Consider the following 18,637-nt stretch of genomic DNA (forward strand, 5'->3'; position numbering starts at 1 on the left):
GGGCATATATAGCCTGTCTTCTATTTCCGGTCATTAACGGGCACTGGGTAGGAAATCGAACAACTTCACTAAAGAAAGATGCACAAAGACACAAAAGATCCAGGAAAACTGTTAATAATAACACCTCCAAATCACAGAAGTCTCTTCAAAACTTTTGGAAAGCAAACTTCAGTAACATCATTTGAGAACAAAGAAACAGGACCAGAGTCAGACAATGACAACCTATGAAGAAGGTTTGCAGACCTGAAATAATTACAGTGTTTTTATGCAAATGATGAGAAAATTAGAGAGGTTTATGTTTATTAACCTCTGGTGGTTTAGAAAGCACTGAGAGAGAGATTTAATTATGTCTCTTTTTAAGGCCACCAAATTATAACCTTAGATCCTCAGCACTGAAGGAATTAGACTAGTGCATGAGCTGTTAAAATGGAAAGCAGAATGCTGGAACTCGGCTAATAAAGAACATTGGGCCAGTAGCTGACAGCGTGCCTGGATTTCATTCCACAAGACAGTTCGCACTTCATTGGGACAAAGAAGATTAGTCTGCATACAACTATTGATGCACATATGGCCAGCATAACTCTCTTTGGTGCACACTTCTCACTGATTTTAGCAAAACACTCTATAGGTCAGGCTCAGTATGTGATATCCACATGCTCATAAGTTGGTCAAATAAAAAAATCAATTTCCTACAGAACCTGGTTCTGCAGTGCTCCTCAGTGCGGACTATTTCCATGCCAGCTTGCAACTTTCAATCTTTTAGCACTTCAGCTGTAACCCTATTAATCTTTCACTAAAGATTGAATTCAGCTATTTAGGCCCAGCTCATAGTAACTAGGGTTGCCAACTTTCTAGTCACACAAAACTGAACACCCTGCCCCTTCCCTGAGGCCCCGCCCCTGCCCCAAGGACCTGCACCCTGCTCACTACATTCCCCCTCCCTTGGTGGCTCGCTCTCCCGCATCCTCACTTACTTTCACTGGGCTGGGGCAGGGGGTTGGGGTGTCGGAGGGGGTGAGGGCTCTAACTCGGGGTGTGGGCTTCAGGATGGGTCCAGAAATGAGGGGTTCAGGGTGTGGGAGGGGGCTCTGGGCTGGGGCAGGAAGTTGGGTTGCGGGAGGGGGTCAGGGTTCCAGCTGGGGCTGCGGGCTCTGGGGTGGGGCTGGGGATGAGAGACTTGGGGTGCAGGAGGGGCTCCAGGCTGGGGGTGGGGCAGGAGGATTTGGATTGGGGGAGGGGGCTGTGGGTTGAGGCGGGGGTTGGGATGCAGGAGGGGTGAGGGCTCTGGGGGGGAGCTAGGGATGAGGGGGTTTAGGGTGTGGGAGGGTGCTATGGGTTTGGAGGGGCTCAGGGCTGGGGCAAGGGGTTGGGGCACAGGCTTACCTTGGGTGGCTCCCAGTTAGCGACACAGCTGGGGACGGGGGAGGGGCCCTAAGGCAGGTTGCCTGCCTGTGCTGGCACTGCACTGTGCACGCCCTGTAAGCAGCCAGCAGGTCCGGGTCCTAGGCGGGGGGGGCCAGGAGGCTCCATGCGCCGCTCTTGCCCACAGGCACCTGCACCCCCAGCTCCCATTGGCCGGGAGTGCGGAGCCAGTGCTCAGGGCAGGAGCAGCACGCGGCGCCCCATGGCCCCCCTGCCTAGGCGCCGGACCTGCTGGCCACTTCCGGGACGCAGCGTGGACGCCAGCCAGAACAGGTAGGGACTAGCTTGCCTTAGCACCGCAGCACCGTTGACTGGACTTTTAATGGCCCAGTTGGCGGTGCTGACCAGAGCCGCCAGGGTCCCTTTTCAACTGAGTGTTCCGGTCGAAAACTTTCCAGAGTTTTTCAGCATAAACAGTTATCTGCAGAGGGGGATGGGGGCGAAGCCACAGCTCTGCCTCCTCCCCACCCCTTTAAGGCACAATGAGTCTGTCTGAGTAGTAGCTACTAGCAAGGGAGCAGTCCTGTACTACTCAGAGTTCAGAGGCTGCAATTCTGCATGGGTCTTACTGAGAGCATTGGAGCACCCTCCTCCCATACTGCACACTTACGTAAAGGCCAGGAAGAATGTGGCTCTAAGACTTGAGAAGTGCAGACAATCAAATAGTCCAGGCACTGAAAGAGCCCTCCTGGCTCACAGACTGTCCACATTCCCCTTAACTAGGTCCTCTTAATCCTTTTCATATTTTGTACGGCATCTTAATAGAGAGAACGCCTCTTGGATTATCCCCTTCTCTTCCTATTTATGATTGCACAGTCTACCTTCCCTCACATTTGCATCACATAACCCCACAGTGGCAACTACAGCAACTGCTTACAAATTTTTCTTAGAAAGTTTTGTAATGTTCTCTAAGCTGTTTTAGAAACAATGCATTGGCAAAATTCAGATTTGGGTTCCAATGAGATCCAGGATAATGTATAAATAAACACACTCCATTACGTGTGTGTGTGTGTGTGTGTGTGTGCATGTATATGTATCTTATTTTACATGTATGTTTTATTTTATAAAATATACACACACACTCTGCAAGGTTTGCTGCAGTAACTTGAAATCCCTGGAATAAGAGAGGTGCTTTTTGAAGTCTCCGTGAAGGGCTGTTCGGATGGGTCTGATTTATAAGATGCACCATCAGTATTTTCCTCAGTACAGCTTGCTAGAGACAGGCTGCTAAAACTGGCGAATATCTGCCTGTATTAAACTTGCACTGTTCCAGCACCATGCATCATCATGCTACACAGTACAGAACCTCTGTTAGGACAGTGACAAAGGACTCCACTTTCTCTTTGAGTTTATGGGAGGAGACAAAAATGGCTCCTCCATCAAAATACTTTTTGACTTGGGAAAAGGAACAGAGTAATGAGAAGGCAGGGAGAGTTTTTCAAAGGCACAAATGGCAGTCAGGAACCCAATTCCTGGCAATCAGAAATCCAATTCCTCCCCCACCCCCACTTATGGGTATTAATAGTTTTGTGCTCTTCACAACCCTTATTATTGAGCAAGCCCTTTTACATGACCGAGATGTTACACAAGCTGGGATTAGAACCCAGCTCTCTAATGTGGAAGGTCTAAATTTCAGTCACTTAGCCCAATCTCTCTCACAAAGAATCTGCCACATCTACATATTCAGCAGTATCTAAGGCTATAAAATAGGCCTTTTCATGTGTATTAAAATTTGTTTTTTCTGTTAAAAAAAAAAACACCTGGGAAATGATATATAAAAAAACCTCCACCCATAACTAGGGCCCTACCAAATTCACAGTCCATTTTGGTCAATTTCATGGTCACAGGATTTTAAAAATCATAAATTTCATGATTTCAGCTATTTAAATCTGAAATGTCACAGTGTTGTAATTGTAGGGGTCCTGACCCAAAAAGGAGTTGGGGGGGGGAGCACAAGGTTATTATAGGGGGGGTTGCGGTATTGCCACCCTTACTTCTGCACTGCTGCTGGCGGCGCTGCCTTCAGAATTGGGCGCCCGGCCAACAGCCACTGCTCTCCAGCCGCCCAGTGCTGAAAGCAGCACAGAAGTAAGGGTGGCAATACCGCAGTCCCAATAAAATAACCTTGTGACCCCCCTGCAACTCGCTTTTGGGTCAGGAACCTCAATCTGAGAAACGCTGGTCTCTCAGTGAAATCTGAATAGGATAGGGTAAAAGCACCCAAAAGACCAGATATCACAGTCTGTCACATGTTTTTCATGGCTGTGAATTTGGTAGGGCCCTACCCATAACCCTATCTTAAAAGTGTATAACTCAAGTTGCAAAACCAAGCACTCAAAAATTAGGAGCTGCCCGAATTAAGGCTGACTGTGCAAACTAAATTCGTTCCCCTGCTCTTTAATTATATGATCACATACTATTTTTAACATGGGACCTGTGTCCCATCCAGTGCACAGTACAGAGCTGCTCTGGGGATAGATCAGGGTTGTGTAGTGAAGGAGCCTGTTTGTAAGATCCTTCCCTTTGTTGCAGAAGTTGGGAGGTGTGTAGTAATGAGGCAGGGGGGCTGCAGGAAGAGAGAGAAAGGATGGTCTCATCTTGAAGGTGACTGAATGCCACCCTGGATAATTGGGTTCTATCCTTGCCTTTGCCACAGAAGTGATTTTTATTGTATTCTTGCATCATACTCCTTGAGGCAGAGACAGGGGGACTGGCACCTAGGTATCTGCCTCCAAGTTAGACAGTCATTGAGGATTATCAACAACTGAATAAGCCTCATCCTAGCAGATCAATGGGATGGCTGCAACCTAGGTAAAACCAGGTTTTCAAGTCTGGATTCCAGGTGGGTGGTAATCAAGCTACAGACCACTTGAGGGGAACCTTCATCACCTGAGGGGTGGGGTTTGAAGCTGACCAGGAGGTTTACATGACAGAGGGGACTGGAAATTATAAATGCACCAGGTCAGCTGACTAGCTCTCTCTCACTGAGCAAAATGAGAATGCAAGACTGAGCAGGAGGAAGGAAAGAGGAGAGTGGGTGCAGTAGAATCCTGGACTCCCTGAAGAGTCAAGGACCAAATTCCAAAAGACTCTTGAAGTGGTGAGGAAAGTGAGACAGGGTTTGGCATGCAGGTTTTCTTGTTTTCCATAGATCTGTATCTCTCTTGTTCTGCTTATAATGAAAGTGTGATTTGTTTAGAAATCCTTTTGCAGAGTCTGTGTGTTCTTGCTTCAACTATCACATATCTCGGAAGGATTAAACTGTAAACTAGAGTAGCCAGAGTACTAGAGTAAAGGGTAGAGCTCTAGGGAAGGTGTGTTTGAATCACTGGGATGTCCTGAGGGGCCTAGGGCAGTTGGACTGCAGGATACCATTCCCCAGGAGGTGGTACCAGATACATAGCCTGTGCCTGAAGTGTGTCTGAGAGGCCAGAGACTGTGGCTGAAGTCTGCCAAGACCCAGGGGAGATCAGAAGAACACCGTTCCTGTCAGGGCCGGCTCTGGCTTTTTTGCCGCCCTAGGCAAAAAAGCCACCCGCCGTCCCCGTCCCCCCCCCCCAGTGCGGCAGGGGAGGGCGCCGAGCCCGGCCGCAGGCCCGCAATCCCCAACCGGCCGGAGCGCCGGGAGGAGGGCGGCGAGCCCGGCCGGGGCTCTCCGCTCTCCCCGGCGGCCAGAGCACCGGGAGCAGGGCAGAGAGCCTGGCCAGGGCTCTCCGCTCTCCCCAGCGGCCAGAGCGCCGGGGGGAGGGCGGCGAGCCCGCTGGAGCTCCGCTCTCCCCGGCGGCCGGAGTGCCGCGGGGAGGGCGGCGACCCCAGTCGCGGCCCTGCTCTCGGGCCGGAGCACCCCTCCAGGCGCCGCCCCAAGCACATGCTTGGTGGGCTGGTGCCTGGAGCCGGCCCTGGTTCCTGTGTGTGGGTCCAAACACAGCAGCCTGGTGTGCGACCAACAAGAAAGAGCTTGACCTGGTGTTTGACAATGAGGATAAGAGAAATATTGAACAGCTGCACCATTACTTGAACACCATCCATCTTCTATGCTGACTGAGGCAAGCAAAACATGCATGTGATCATGTACTTAAAGACTATCATAATACATATCCAAAGTGGGGCTGAATTAAGGTTAAATGGGCAAGTTTTGAGTGCTTAACTTCGTAACATGTTCTAATGTAACTATATATAATTGAAAGCCAAATACAAGGAATAACAGCATTTAGATGTTAAAATCAGGTTTACTTTACATCAACAAAAACACAGTATTGTAGAGTCAAGACATCATCCTTGCTTTTTCTTCTTTTTATTCATGCTTTTTTTCTTTAGAAAACAAAGAAACCAAATACCCATTAATTGAGTGTAGTTGTTTTGGTTTAATTATACATAAACTAGATCTCTCGTGCTTATGATATATAATCAACATATTGATTATATAAGTAACTGTTGGAAGTAAATATTATACTGAACTATGTTAGTGATTACTGTTTAAGGTCCCTCTTGCAGGAGAAACAAAATGAGACAGGGAGTTAAGGCAGTTTGATTGGGTTGCAATCTCCAGAATGAAAGAATCAGTTTTGCCCATGTTCTAAATCAAACTGGATTCTACTAAAACCACAGTTAGTTCATGAGATAACAATGCTGGAATTATGACAGTGATCACTGATCAGCTCCAATGGTTCACGAAGGAGCCTGTGGTTTGGAAAACATAACATTTTAAATGTCTCCAGGACCATAGTATAGAAATCTCCTACACTACTTCTTCATGGCTTCTATATTAATCACATCATGTGTCAGATCCACTTTCAAATTAACAGTGGTCTGCCCTGTGGAAAACAATGAAAACACAAACGGTCCCAAAAGGAAGTTTCCATTACACTAAATGATACCGGAAACACTTTTGGGGCCCACAGAGGTTAGAGGCTGGAGTTGGACAGCTAAGCTAGTACCAGCCTCAAGCCAGCTCAGAAACAGAGTGATACACCAACTGAGGGGAGAAGAGAAGGACAAGATAAGATAGGAGGAATATTAAAGAAACTAGAAGTTGGAATAAAACCTATTTGGCATTCCCAGTGAAAGATCAGAAAATAAAGGACTCAATGCACAAACTATGGTTTCAACAAATGGCCCCAATTTTATGATGCAAAATGGGAAAGCTCATTCTCCACCATTATCCAACAGATGGACTAGTCCATACCTCCTCAGGCAATGTTATTAACAGGTCCCAGGAGAGATGAGGACCCCAATGGAAAACAGCTCTGAACTGAAATCCACCAAATTCTGTTCAGTTCAGGCTCTTGTAGTATGCCCATCACCGCGGTATCGAGCACCTTCCAGAAGTGCCTTAAGTGACATAGCTAGGAACTATCACATGTGATCCTTTCTTTCTTACTTCCTCTCCCCAATCAGCCCTTCCTCGTTCAAAGAATTGGGTATAAAAAAGGGGTACTTCTAATCTATACTAAACGTAAAAAGGCCTCCTATGTAATTTACTGGTTACTGCATCGCCAGGTCCACTCACTCCTGGCCCTATGCTCAGGTTTAAGATAAGCTGTGGCAGCAATATGTCCTATTATTGTTGAGGAATATTGCCCCTGTTAAGTTGCAGGGTGGGATTTCAAAAGTGCTCAGCATTGGTCTAACTCTGCTCCCATTGAAATCACTGGTAAAATTCCCATTGACTCCAATGGGAGAAGCATTAGACTAACACAAAGTATTTCTGAAAATCCCACCCATTATAAATAGCTAAAAGCTTTAATTTAAAAGACGTCTTTTGGTGGGACTGTAATGGAAGCATTAGATATGCACATACCCAAACTGAGTAACTACCAGATCTTCTTACAGTTACCCTTGTCCTACCCCACTACAGCACCCTCTATTGTTTGTTACTCCTATACCTTGAGACATATCTAAAATTAGCTTTTGGGGGGCAGACATCATATTTTTTTATTTATTCTCTAGCTGCCTGGCACAAGTTGGGATGCTCTATAAGTAATAAATAAGAAGCAGAAGAAAAGACTGTGTGACTCAACCTCTCACAATACTTACCTGCCAGGAACTCAAAGCACTCCCCCTTTCATCCATCCCTCACTAGCCATTCCCCCTGGATGCTCAAGGGAAGTCAGATGCTGAGCCAAACCGAGGGTTGGGGAAAATTCTCTCCTGTCATTCAGTGCCAATCAGCTGTAGCACAGAGCATGCGGAAAAGCATGGCAGAGGCACAATAGTCCAGGCCACCCAGCAACATTAACCCAACAGTGCTTTCATCAACCTCAATCCAAAGCTATTCTCAAAAAGGACAGGAAGCTCCATTCTGTCTATTGGAGACAAAAGTACTTTCCCACCCCACCTGACTATCAACGTATCCCTATGCCCCTCACAGGTTGGAGGCAACTGTTAATCAAATAGGCAAGGTGTAAACTCAACAGTCAGAAGAAATCTCATCCACACTCCAAACCAATCAGCAGCAAGATAAGGTAAGGATGAGGGTGAGGTTGAATGCTGAATACTTCTTCCACTTCTCACCCTTAGGGCCAGCCAAACCACATCCACCAGTAAGACTGGGGCTTGAATTCTCAAAATAAGGAGATTGCAAAATGAAGGGCAAAACAAAAGAGTAAAAGCTAGTTCATCCACAAGAAAAAATAGTGATTTTTTTTTTAAAAAAGGGGGAATAGTAAAAACAGAATTACAGTATAGGAAAATGAAAGGAAACAATAACATACTCCAGACAAAGACTGGGGAATAAAAGGAAAAAAAGAGGAAAAAAGACAAAGAACTAACATGAGGGACTGGCAACAGTAAGGAGACAGAGACTGATAGCTGTTCATATATTCCTGAAAGTGCACATGTGGTAACACACATTATCTTTCTGATTTGCAAGACAGTGTTGGCACTGATATATTATTTATATTAAAAGTTTAAGGTGGCAATACATGCATTTAGCTGGTAACATTTTTAATACTATATTACATTTGCCCCTGATCCAGACATTGGGCCTGGTTCACCACTGTGTTACTCACGTTTTACAATGGTGTAAATCCATTGATTTCAAAGTGGCTACAGGATTAATCCAGTGCTGATTGGTGAATCATGCCCATTTTTTCCATAGCAAATAATGTTAAATTTGTTGGGAAACTCACAGCCTAATCTCTAACTCATGCAAATGTAAAATATAACAGGACCCACCATTATTTACCTTGAATATGAAATACCTTTATTTTGCACAGGCTGTTTTTGGACAAGAAAGATTATTCTGCATTTTGGAACTATGGGAGAGAATGAGAGAGCAGGCAGACAAATAGAGAAAGGGAAGAGAAAAACACTGAGGGAGAAAAGATGGGAGATTTTAAAAAGATGGCAACGGAGAAGAGAGGAAAGTAAGGGGTTGTGGCCTAGATTTTCAAAGATTTCAATGTCCACAATTCGGTTTCTAAGAAAGATTTATTTATTTAGATGTGTTGTAACAATAAAAAGGACACTCCTGCACTACTGCCACTAGACGCCTCCCCAAATGAAAGCAGGGGAAGAGAAACAAAAAAAAAAAAAAACACATCCTGCAGGCCTCATGCAAGCAAAATGCATTCCTATTGAAAGCAATGGGAATCTTGTTTCTGCACAGCTTGCAGTACTGGGCCAATAGAGAAGGGGCATTAGAAATGGACATACTTAAGTGGGAGAAAACAGAAAGACAGTTATGAAAAACAGGGAGATGAGAAAAGAACACAGAAAAATAGCAGAGCGGGAGAACAGTGATATACACAGTAATTAGTTTGCTACAATCTGAAAAGTATAACAGTCAATAAAACAGTAACAATATCTGTGGATGAAATACATTAAGGACACATATTGTGTTAAAAGGTGTAGTCTCAATAACAGAAAATCTAACAAAACAAAAACAGAATTTGCACCTCCCGCAGCCTAATTCCAACCAGGCATATATTAATGTATGAGTAATAAGTAAATAAATGTCTTATAAACAAAAAATAAAAATAAACCTCCAATGTCTGCTGTGCTTTATGAAAATTATTCAAATTGAACCATTCGAGAGTGAGGGCAAGTCTGCTTACCCACCACTTGCAGCTCAAGTTGTAAAATATATATTCATTATCTGAATCAAAATGTTCAGCAATATTATACTGAAAGAAATAACACTAAAAATGATCCATAAGAGATTTGAAAAGTGACACCATTTTTGTTTGGATAGCTTTTCAAATTGTTTCCAGTTTTGCAGGCCCCACACTTGCAGAAATCCTATTGAAGTCACTGGGAATCTTGCTGGGATAGGGACTGTATAATCAGTCTCTTTAGCCCGATTCAGTAAGATACTTAAGCATATGTTTCCATGGGTCTAATAACATCCTTAAAGTTAAACATATGCTTAATTACACGGCCTTGGTTGTCAACGTTCCAAAGATAATTTCTTTGATTCTTTTTTCTATATTTATTTTTCAAAGATAAAGGAAAATGTTGCTGATAAATGTTTTACAGTGGATTTTTGAAAGTGCTCGGTATTGGCCTAAGTTTCCTCTCACTGATTTCAACTGGAATTTTATCATTGTCTTCAATGGGAGTAGAGTTAGACCAACGCTGAGCACTTTTGAAAATCCAAAACTTCATGTCAGACACTCACAAAATGCATAGTTGCTTCTTTGCTGTATGCTTTTTCACACACACAGGAGCGCTAAGGATTCTTTAAAAGGCATGCTAGTGTTTAATATATTTTAAGTTGACAGAATCTTTTTGCCAAAACACATCAAAATTCCTCAAAACCCATTAAAATAGTGTCTGCACGTATATATTTGAATGATTACATCTGCAATCTGTGTTTGAGATTAATACATTCTCCTAGAGCAGTCACTTACTAGAATTACTGCTGTCATCCTTGGTTCCATCGAGAGTTCCATCGGGGTGCATTTGCAAGTAGTAGCCTTGCCTGCAATATAACCTGGTCACTATACCCTTGAGCTGGGGATCTGAAAGACAAACATATTTTGTCACTAGCCTCAAAACTTTTTCCAAGAGTTATCCCTATTTCTCTCATTGTAGAAGGAAGATTGTCTCAGTAGTACTATACAGGACAATATCTGTTGGAGATGAAGAAAGAAAATTTCTTCCATCAGAATTTTACTACACCAGTTTTATGTCCTCTTTTCTCCTGTGAACATTCTTCATGGTAATTAACAGAGATAAAAAATGCTGAACCACTGTATGAAAAACTCTAGTTTAAACTACATTAGCCCCTACAAAGACATTTCAGATTGCAATTAAAAATAATTTAATATAAAGAGCCTCATTGAAAATATTTAAGGAAAAAAATCATTTCTAAAAACCCTGTTCATATTTCATATAATTTAGATTTAATTACTATACTTCATTGGTCACTCTTAGAGACACTCACATGAAAAAAACTGCCTTTGTTGCTTAGAGTTAATCTGGGGGGGGGGGGGTTGGTTTTTTTTTTTTTTTTTTTCATTTTATTTCCTACCTGAAGTGACACATTTTTGTGTAATATTTAATAATAATTGAACATGGAAGGTACCAAAGTACTTTATAGACTAATAAACAAGTATCACTAAAAACCCCAGCTCTGAAAAACAGCCATGCCTACAGCAGGACATAAGAGTTCTTCACTAGCAACAGCATTTAGGAGGAGAACTGAAAAACATCTTACCCAGTTAAATGTAAAAGGGGAATTTTAAAAGGATAAGTGCATTCTCCCTAAATTGGAATTTGGCTAGGACACCAGGCTTAACACCTCTACTTTTGTGAGAATTACCACTGGATTAAGGACCACAGAGCTTCAGCTTTATGCTTTGTCTCAGAGATGGTGCCTCATCATCATCCATAACACCTTGCTGGCAAATTAGTTCAATCCTCCAAGGGAAAAATGCCACCTTCCTGCAGTAGCTGAGTTTTCCTTAAATGTCTCTCATCAAAATACATACCAGGCCCAACTCTGCCTAACAAATTAGATATGACTGGCTAGCAACCTTTGGGGATACAGCAATAATTTTGTGTTTATGACATCATGTTCATCTCCATAACGATTAACTAATATCACAAAGATTTTATTAGAACTTCAGATGAGTAATTAGTAGAATGAATAGATGAAATCTTAAGGAATACAGATCCTGTTTTCATGCAAATACTCTTATTTAGGGCCAGATTGTGAACCCCTTACTCATACTGATGAACTGTTACTCTCATGAGTAATCCCATTCACGTCAATAGGATTACTTGTAATATGAGTAAGAAGTTTAACAGCTTGACCCTTAATGAACAAGGAGATTGGAACATGGAAAATTGTGGCATATAAACAGAATTATTCCTAAATAGAATGTTTACAAAGTTTCCCAAAAGGCGTCAGCTAGTATTGAAAGATCTACATAAATGATTAATTTGTCAGGTTTTTGCAATGTATTTGCTATTCACAAAATGTGTAACAAGTCATTCTTTAAACAAACAGAACCATTTAAATTTACTTTTTCCATTTTACACTGTAAATATTTCAGAGGCTTTTATCATAAAGATTACAGTACAAAAATGTTCAAAGTATTATGAAATATACCTCTACCCTGATATAACGCGGTAAAGCAGCGCTCCGGGGGCGGACGGGGCTGCGCACTTCGGCGGATCAAAGCAAGTTCGATAAAACGCAGTTTCACCTATAACGCGGTAAGATTTTTTGGCTCCCGAGGACAGCGTTATATCGGGGTAGAGGTGTATAAGCAAATGTTCCGCATATATGCCGTATTACAGTCAGTCTTGCAAACCCGGCTTTTCATGAGTGACTCATAAATGGACTACTTGTATAAAGATTATTTATGTCAGCAAGGCTTGCAGAACCCTTACATAGGAATAGTTTGACAAGTCTTCTAAAAGTACTACAGTATACGGTCTTCCTTGAACTACTATCTTAATCGACATAATCTGGATACTGAAAAACATTTTAATCACTCAAAAAAATAAAATAAAAAAGCACTGATCAGACTGGCACTACACATATGTAACAATTTTATTTTTATGTGTTTCTAAATTGATAAGCTTAAAATTAATAAATCATTCCCGATACATATTAAAACTGCCAAAATTGCAAGGATCAGTAAGAAAATATTTAAAGCTAACTTGTTTGACAAATTCATGAAGCATTTCAAGAAAAGGAAAAAAGGAGAAAATACAATGTTAGCAAAGACATAGGTAGTTATGTCTATGCTCAAAGCTGAAACGAATGCAAATAAGCTTTCAGCTAAATGGAAAAGGTACCATTTTTAATTAAAAACAATCACTGTCTCCTAAGAAGGCTCAATTAAAGTCAATCATTATCAGAAACTGTTTACATCTAATGTGCTGATTGACAAAGTTGAAATTTAGAGTAGACCATCAAAATTATACTTTAATCGCCTTTTTAAAAGCAAATTTCTTATCTACTTAAAAAAATAAACTTCACTTGTTTTTAAAAAGGAAAACAATTTTATTGTTGGTCTTTTATTTTAAACTACCTCTGGTTTATTAGCTATACAAAATTACGTGAGTGAAACTAATCTTGTGAGTAAACACAAGTTAAGCCAGAATTTTGGGGTGGGGGCTTGTGTGCCATGGGCAGTTCTTTTCCATTTAGCATTTTCTTGCCAAGACTCAAATACTGCGAAGTAATGGCAATAAGGCTGGCCACATTCTGTATTAGTAGTCTAGACATTGCATGTAGTGTGCATTAGGCTAGAAATGCGTGAGTTCCATGCATTGGGAATGCTTTCAGCTATCAAAGATGTATTCTAACTTGGCCAATTGTTATGTGAGCATGACTCCTTCATTTGCAGTTTCATTTTAAAAATTATTGGAATTGATTTACATAAAACATATGCTTCCATTATGAAAAGTAAGTAGTTCTTACAAGACAGAGAAAATAATGGAAGAAAAAGAATATAAAACCTTGTTACAATTGTCTGTACTATCAAAAAAACTCTCTTTTTAATTTTCCTTTTATGTCTACATTCTTACGACCACCTTCTCCCACTCCCCTTCATGCTCTACAAGCCAAGGTATCCTACCAAAAGTTTAGTTTCAATTTTCCTGTTGGAAAATTATGCCAAAAAGCTCTTTCCCCCTAGAAAATTTCAACCTCAGGAAACCTCTTTTCCAATAAGAAAATGACCAGCCCTAAATAGTAATACTCAGCACTTGTTTATTGTAACTCTCTACACCTTCAAAGCACGGTAGAAACATGGATTAATTAATTAGTTAAAGGAGTGCTCAAAAGATTAAATTGCTCAATGAATTGGTAATGAGAAATGAAGCCTTTCATCTCTGTGTTATCAGCCCAGACCAAGTTATTGATATTTGAGGGGTGTGTGAAATGATTTGTTAATCTCAGTCTAGTTCACAACGAGCAAGTGTTCTCACAAAAACTATGAAAATTATTCTCATGGTCAGCATCTTTAGCAAAGAGATGTAGGGATGACAGGGCAGGGACGCTGAATCTTACCCTTGCAAATATAAAGGTGGCCTTCCAGAACACAACTGAGACACATTGACAGAGAAACCTACTACTGCCTGTATTATAGCTGTTCTGTGGCTAAACAGCAGACTTTATTCTCTAGGAGTTTCAATCTGGTACCTTCCACAAGCACTACAGTCATTTAAAGATATTAGAGGAAGTATAAGTCTGTTCAGATTCAGAAAGTTTGGTCCTATGTCAAGCCCTGTGACACCTGTGCTCGAACAAAACCTGCCTGGAGCAGGCCTTTCAGCCTCCTCGTGTCATCTGAGACCCCTTCCACCTCCTGGTCACACATAACCCTTGATTTTATAGCAGAACTACCCAAATCTGAAGGCTGCAATACCACACAAACTGTTGTGGACCAGCTTATCAAAATGACCCATTTTGTACCATACTTATGTCTCCCTACTGCAGAAACTATTGCACACCTTCTGGTTACATAGATCTTCTGCCTCCATGGCCTCCCTGACCACCTTACCACAGACCATGGCTTCCAGTTGGAGTGTTTCATGTCCGAGATGTCTGACCCCATGCATCCACTGCACAGCACGCTCAGATGGATGGCCAATCAGAATAGGTCAACCAGGCGTTTGGACAATACCTGTGCTGCTTCCTGAACAGCTGCCAAAACCATTGGGTTGCATTACTCCCACTTGCTGAATTGGCAACATGGAACACACTTCTACCTGACCCAGTCCCTTCTACTCCAACTCTGGTTTTCATCCTCATTTCCACCCTTCTGTCCCTTCATCCACAATGGTTCCTGCTACCTCTGATCTGGTACAGACCATTCAAGAAATGCAAGTCAACCTAAAGGAACACCTGGAAGCAGCCAAGACAACTTATAATCACCACACTGACAAACACCGCCAAGAAGTCCCACCTCTAAAGACAGGCCTGAAAGTGTGGCTGTCCACAAAACACCTACAGACCACTCTACCTGTGCACAATTTAGATCATCAGTATGCATGTCCTTTCACTATTACTTGGCAGATAAATACGGTGGCATTTGAATTACAGCTCCATCGATCCTGAAAGGTCCATCCTGTCTTTTGAATTTCCCTCCTGAAGCCTTTCCTAAACAATCCATTCCCCAGCAGGCATACACCACCTACACATGCGGTTCAAGTTCAAGACCATGAGGATCACCTCATCCAGGACATCCTGGACTCCCAACTGCACAGATGGACTCTGTACTATCTGATCAATCGGGAGGGCTCTGGGGTGGAAGAATGCTCTTGGGAGCCAGCTCATCATGTGTATGCCCCTCAAAAGTCTGGGCCTTCCACAGGAATCATCCTGAGAAATGGCATCAGGTGCCACAAGTCTCAAACCCAGCCTTGTGGGGCTGCTGAATGGGACCTTGAGAGCCGCACCCATGCCCTCTCCATTTCCTTCTTGCCAGCAACTCTGACAGAGGGGCAGGAGAGCGGACATGAGCAATACATCTCGAAGAACAACAGTTACAAAAGATGGGTAACTGTTTCTTCTTCTTCAAGTGCTTGCTCATGTCAATTCCATTCTAAGTGACTCACAAGCAGTATCCCTGGTGGTGGGCTCAGAGTTCACCGTTGTGAAGCTTGCAACACAGCTCTGCAAAAGCCAGCATCGTCTCAGGCTTGCTGGGTGAGCGCATAATGAGACAAACATGTAGATAGATGACTAGGTAGCAGCCCTGCAGATATCCTGAATCGGCACTTGGGTCAGGAAGGCTGACGACGAAGCCTGTGCCCTAGTTGAGTGGGCAGTCACGGACACCGGTGGAGGCAGCTTTGCCAGATCATAGCAGTAACAGATGCAGGCTGTGGTCCAGGCCTGTTTGCCACTGCAACAAAGAACTGCATTGACTTACGAAACGGCTTGGTCCTGTCGATGTAGAAGGCAAGTGCCCTCCTGATGTCCAGGGCATGCAATTTGCGCTCCTCTTCTGATTTATGAAGCTTCAGAAAGAAGACAGGTAAGTATATGTTTTGACCAGTATGAAACTGCGAAACTACCTTGGGCAGGAACGCTGGATGCGGCCGGAGGTGGACCTTGTCCTTGTAGAACACTGTATAGGGCGGCTCTGAAGTAAGCGCCCTGATCTCAGAGACCCAATGGGCGGACGTTATTGAGACCAGGAAAGAAACTTTCCAGGAGAGGAGGAGAAGGAAGCAGAAAGCTAGAGGCTCAAAGGGAGGACCTATGAGCCGCGACAGCATGAGATTCAGGTCCCAGGGAGGGACAGGATCCCTGACATGTGTATAGAGATGCGCCAGACCTTTCAAAAACTGGAAAGTCATGTTGTGAGCGAAGACCAACCTGCCCTGGAGCAGAGGGTGGAAGTGGACTTTGATCGATGACAGGGACAACCCCTGGAGGTTGAGGTGTAGAAGATAGTCCAGGATCGCTGCTCAGCCCGGATACTCTGGTCTGCGGCCCAGTACGCAAACCTCTTCCACTTGGCGATGTAGGTTGCTCTGGTGGAGGGCTTTCTGCTGCCCAACAAGACCTGTTGAACCTGAGCTGAGCATTCGCGTTCTTCTGCATTTAGCCATGCAGAAACCACACTGTCAAGTGCAGTGCTAACAGGTGTGGATGCAGAAGACTGCCGTGGTTCTGGGACAGCAGGTCTGGCCAGAGAGGCAGCTACAGTGGGGTGGTTACCAAAAGGTCCATCAGCATGCCAAACCAGTGCTGCCGAGGCCATGCAGGAGCTATCAGGATCACCTTGGCCTTGCCCCGTTTGATCTTCAGAAGGACCTTATTGATTAGTGACACCAGTGGGAAGGCATACATCAGAGCCCCCAGCCACAGGGGGGTTCTCATCCTCTTGAATGAGGAGTTGCTCGTGAGAAGGGTCCCTGAAGAGGGACAGGGAAAGGGGGCCAGAGGGGGAGCAGCCAAAAGGGAGCCCCTGTCCAATCCCCGGAATGAGCAGAACACATGCCATTTCCTGTTCTGACTGGCAGGGCTGCCGAGAGCGGGTTCGGGCCCCGGTGAAAAATTTTTTTCAGGTCCCCCAGCAAGGGCGGACTGGCTAAACAGGGCTGACGAGACGGGGGGGAAGCCGGGCCCGGAATTTTTTCGGGCCCCCCACCAAGGGCGGACCGGCTAAATAGGGTTGATGAGACGGGGGGGAAGCCGGGCCCGGAATTTTTTCGGGCCCCCCAGCAAGGGCGGACTGGCTAAAAAGGGCCGACGAGTAGGGGGGGAAGCCGGGGAAGCCGGGCCCCGGTAATTTGTACCGGCTTCCCCACCCTCTCGTCGGCCCTGCTGACTGGACACAAGCAGATCCACCTGGGGAGTTCCCCACGTCAGGGAGATCACAATAACCACCTCTGGGTGGAGTGACCCCTTGTGGCAAGACAAGAAGGTCCTGCTGAAGCAATCTGCTACCACGTTCGTGGCCCCAGGCAGATGCGCGGCCACCAGATGTATGGCATGCCACACTGTAGCGGGGCAGTTACCCCGCTCCTGGGGGAAAAGGTCAGCTGATTGGGGAAGCAGCCACAGCTGTGGCCACACCCAATCAGGCCACAACTGGCCCTGATATAAGGGCTAAGGGAGGAGCTGGGTCAGTCTAACTCCAGCCTTGGAGTGGGAAGGACCTGGCTGCCTGGGAGCACAGGGTACTTGAAGCAGAGCTGTGCTGGGGAAGGGCCAGAGGAGCTAGGGAGCTCCACCCGGGCAACTCCCCAGGCTGAGGCCTTGTTAAAGGCCTAAGGAGGTACTGGGACTGCAGAGGTGCAGCCCAGGGATAGGCAGAGTCAGCTGGTCCAACCGCCTTGCCAATGATAAGTGGCCATTACAGACTGCAGTCTGCCCCAGAGAAAGGGGGTTAGATGACGACTGGCAGTAGCCACTGAGGCAAGGTGGGCATAGGGGAGGGGATTCCCCTGGGAGGGGAGACCCAGAGTGCGGGGGGGCACTGCTGCAGGGCAGCACCCCAAGGAAAGGGGCATCGGGGTCCAGGAGGGACATGGGGCCTGCGGCAGGCAAGACACAGGCCAGCATGGGGCGCTCCGAGGCTGAGGAGCTAATTCCTGAGACAACCAGCAGGAGGTGCCACAGCGGTGAGTGCTCAATCTGCTACACACAGAAGCCCCACAGATGGAGAGCTTCTTGGCAAAGGGCTGGCGACCTGGCTCTGCCCTGCCTGTTAATGTAATACATCGCTGCAGTACTGTCTGTCAGGACCTGCATCACCTTGCCCTTCACATGGGGCAGGAAAGCCTGGCAGCCAGGCGAACCACTTTGAGCTCCCTGACATTTATGTGGAGGGACAGACCATCCCACAACCAGCGTCCTTGCATCCTGAGCTCGCCCAGGGGGCTCCCCAGCCCAGGTCCAAGGCATTGGAAACGAGGGTCAGCGATGGGGACAGGGCCATGACGGGAACTCCCTCCAATACCGATTCAGAGCTCAACCACCAATCCAGGGACAATTGGATGTGAACCAGAACCCTGACCACCCGGTCTAGATTGTGTCTGTTGGAGATGTAGACCGATGCCAACCATGCTTGCAGTGGACGTGCATGCATGCTGGACCACCTACATACATGCGACCATGTGGCCCAACAACCACAGGCAGGTGTGAGCAGTGGTGATCGGGTAGTTTTTCACGTGGGAGATCAGGTCCGACATGGCCTGGAAAAACACCTCCGGAAGGAAGGCTCTGGCTCGTGTGGAGTTGAGAACTGCCCCAATGAACCGGCCTTAAGGTCGATTTCTTTTCGTTTACCAACAG

General features: G+C 45.0%; 1 protein-coding gene across 3 annotated transcripts in view; it reads right to left on the minus strand.

Moving 5' to 3' along the window:
• The window catches only part of FGF14 (fibroblast growth factor 14), a 635,254-nt gene that overhangs the window by 163,417 nt on the left and 453,200 nt on the right, over positions 1 to 18,637 (minus strand). For 2 of the 3 annotated variants that reach the window (XM_024194176.3, XM_024194175.3), the window contains exon 2: positions 10,275 to 10,385. The exons of the other annotated variant lie outside the window; for it this stretch is intronic. In XM_024194176.3, coding sequence (XP_024049944.1) covers positions 10,275 to 10,385 — 111 coding nt within the window. The remainder of the gene's footprint in view (positions 1 to 10,274; positions 10,386 to 18,637) is intronic. 3 annotated transcript variants of the gene reach the window in all.

The sequence above is a fragment of the Terrapene carolina genome, unplaced genomic scaffold (genome assembly GCF_002925995.2).
Source record: "Terrapene carolina triunguis isolate 2854851 unplaced genomic scaffold, T_m_triunguis-2.0 Scaffold21, whole genome shotgun sequence".
In the NCBI taxonomy this organism is placed as follows: Eukaryota; Metazoa; Chordata; order Testudines; family Emydidae; genus Terrapene; species Terrapene triunguis.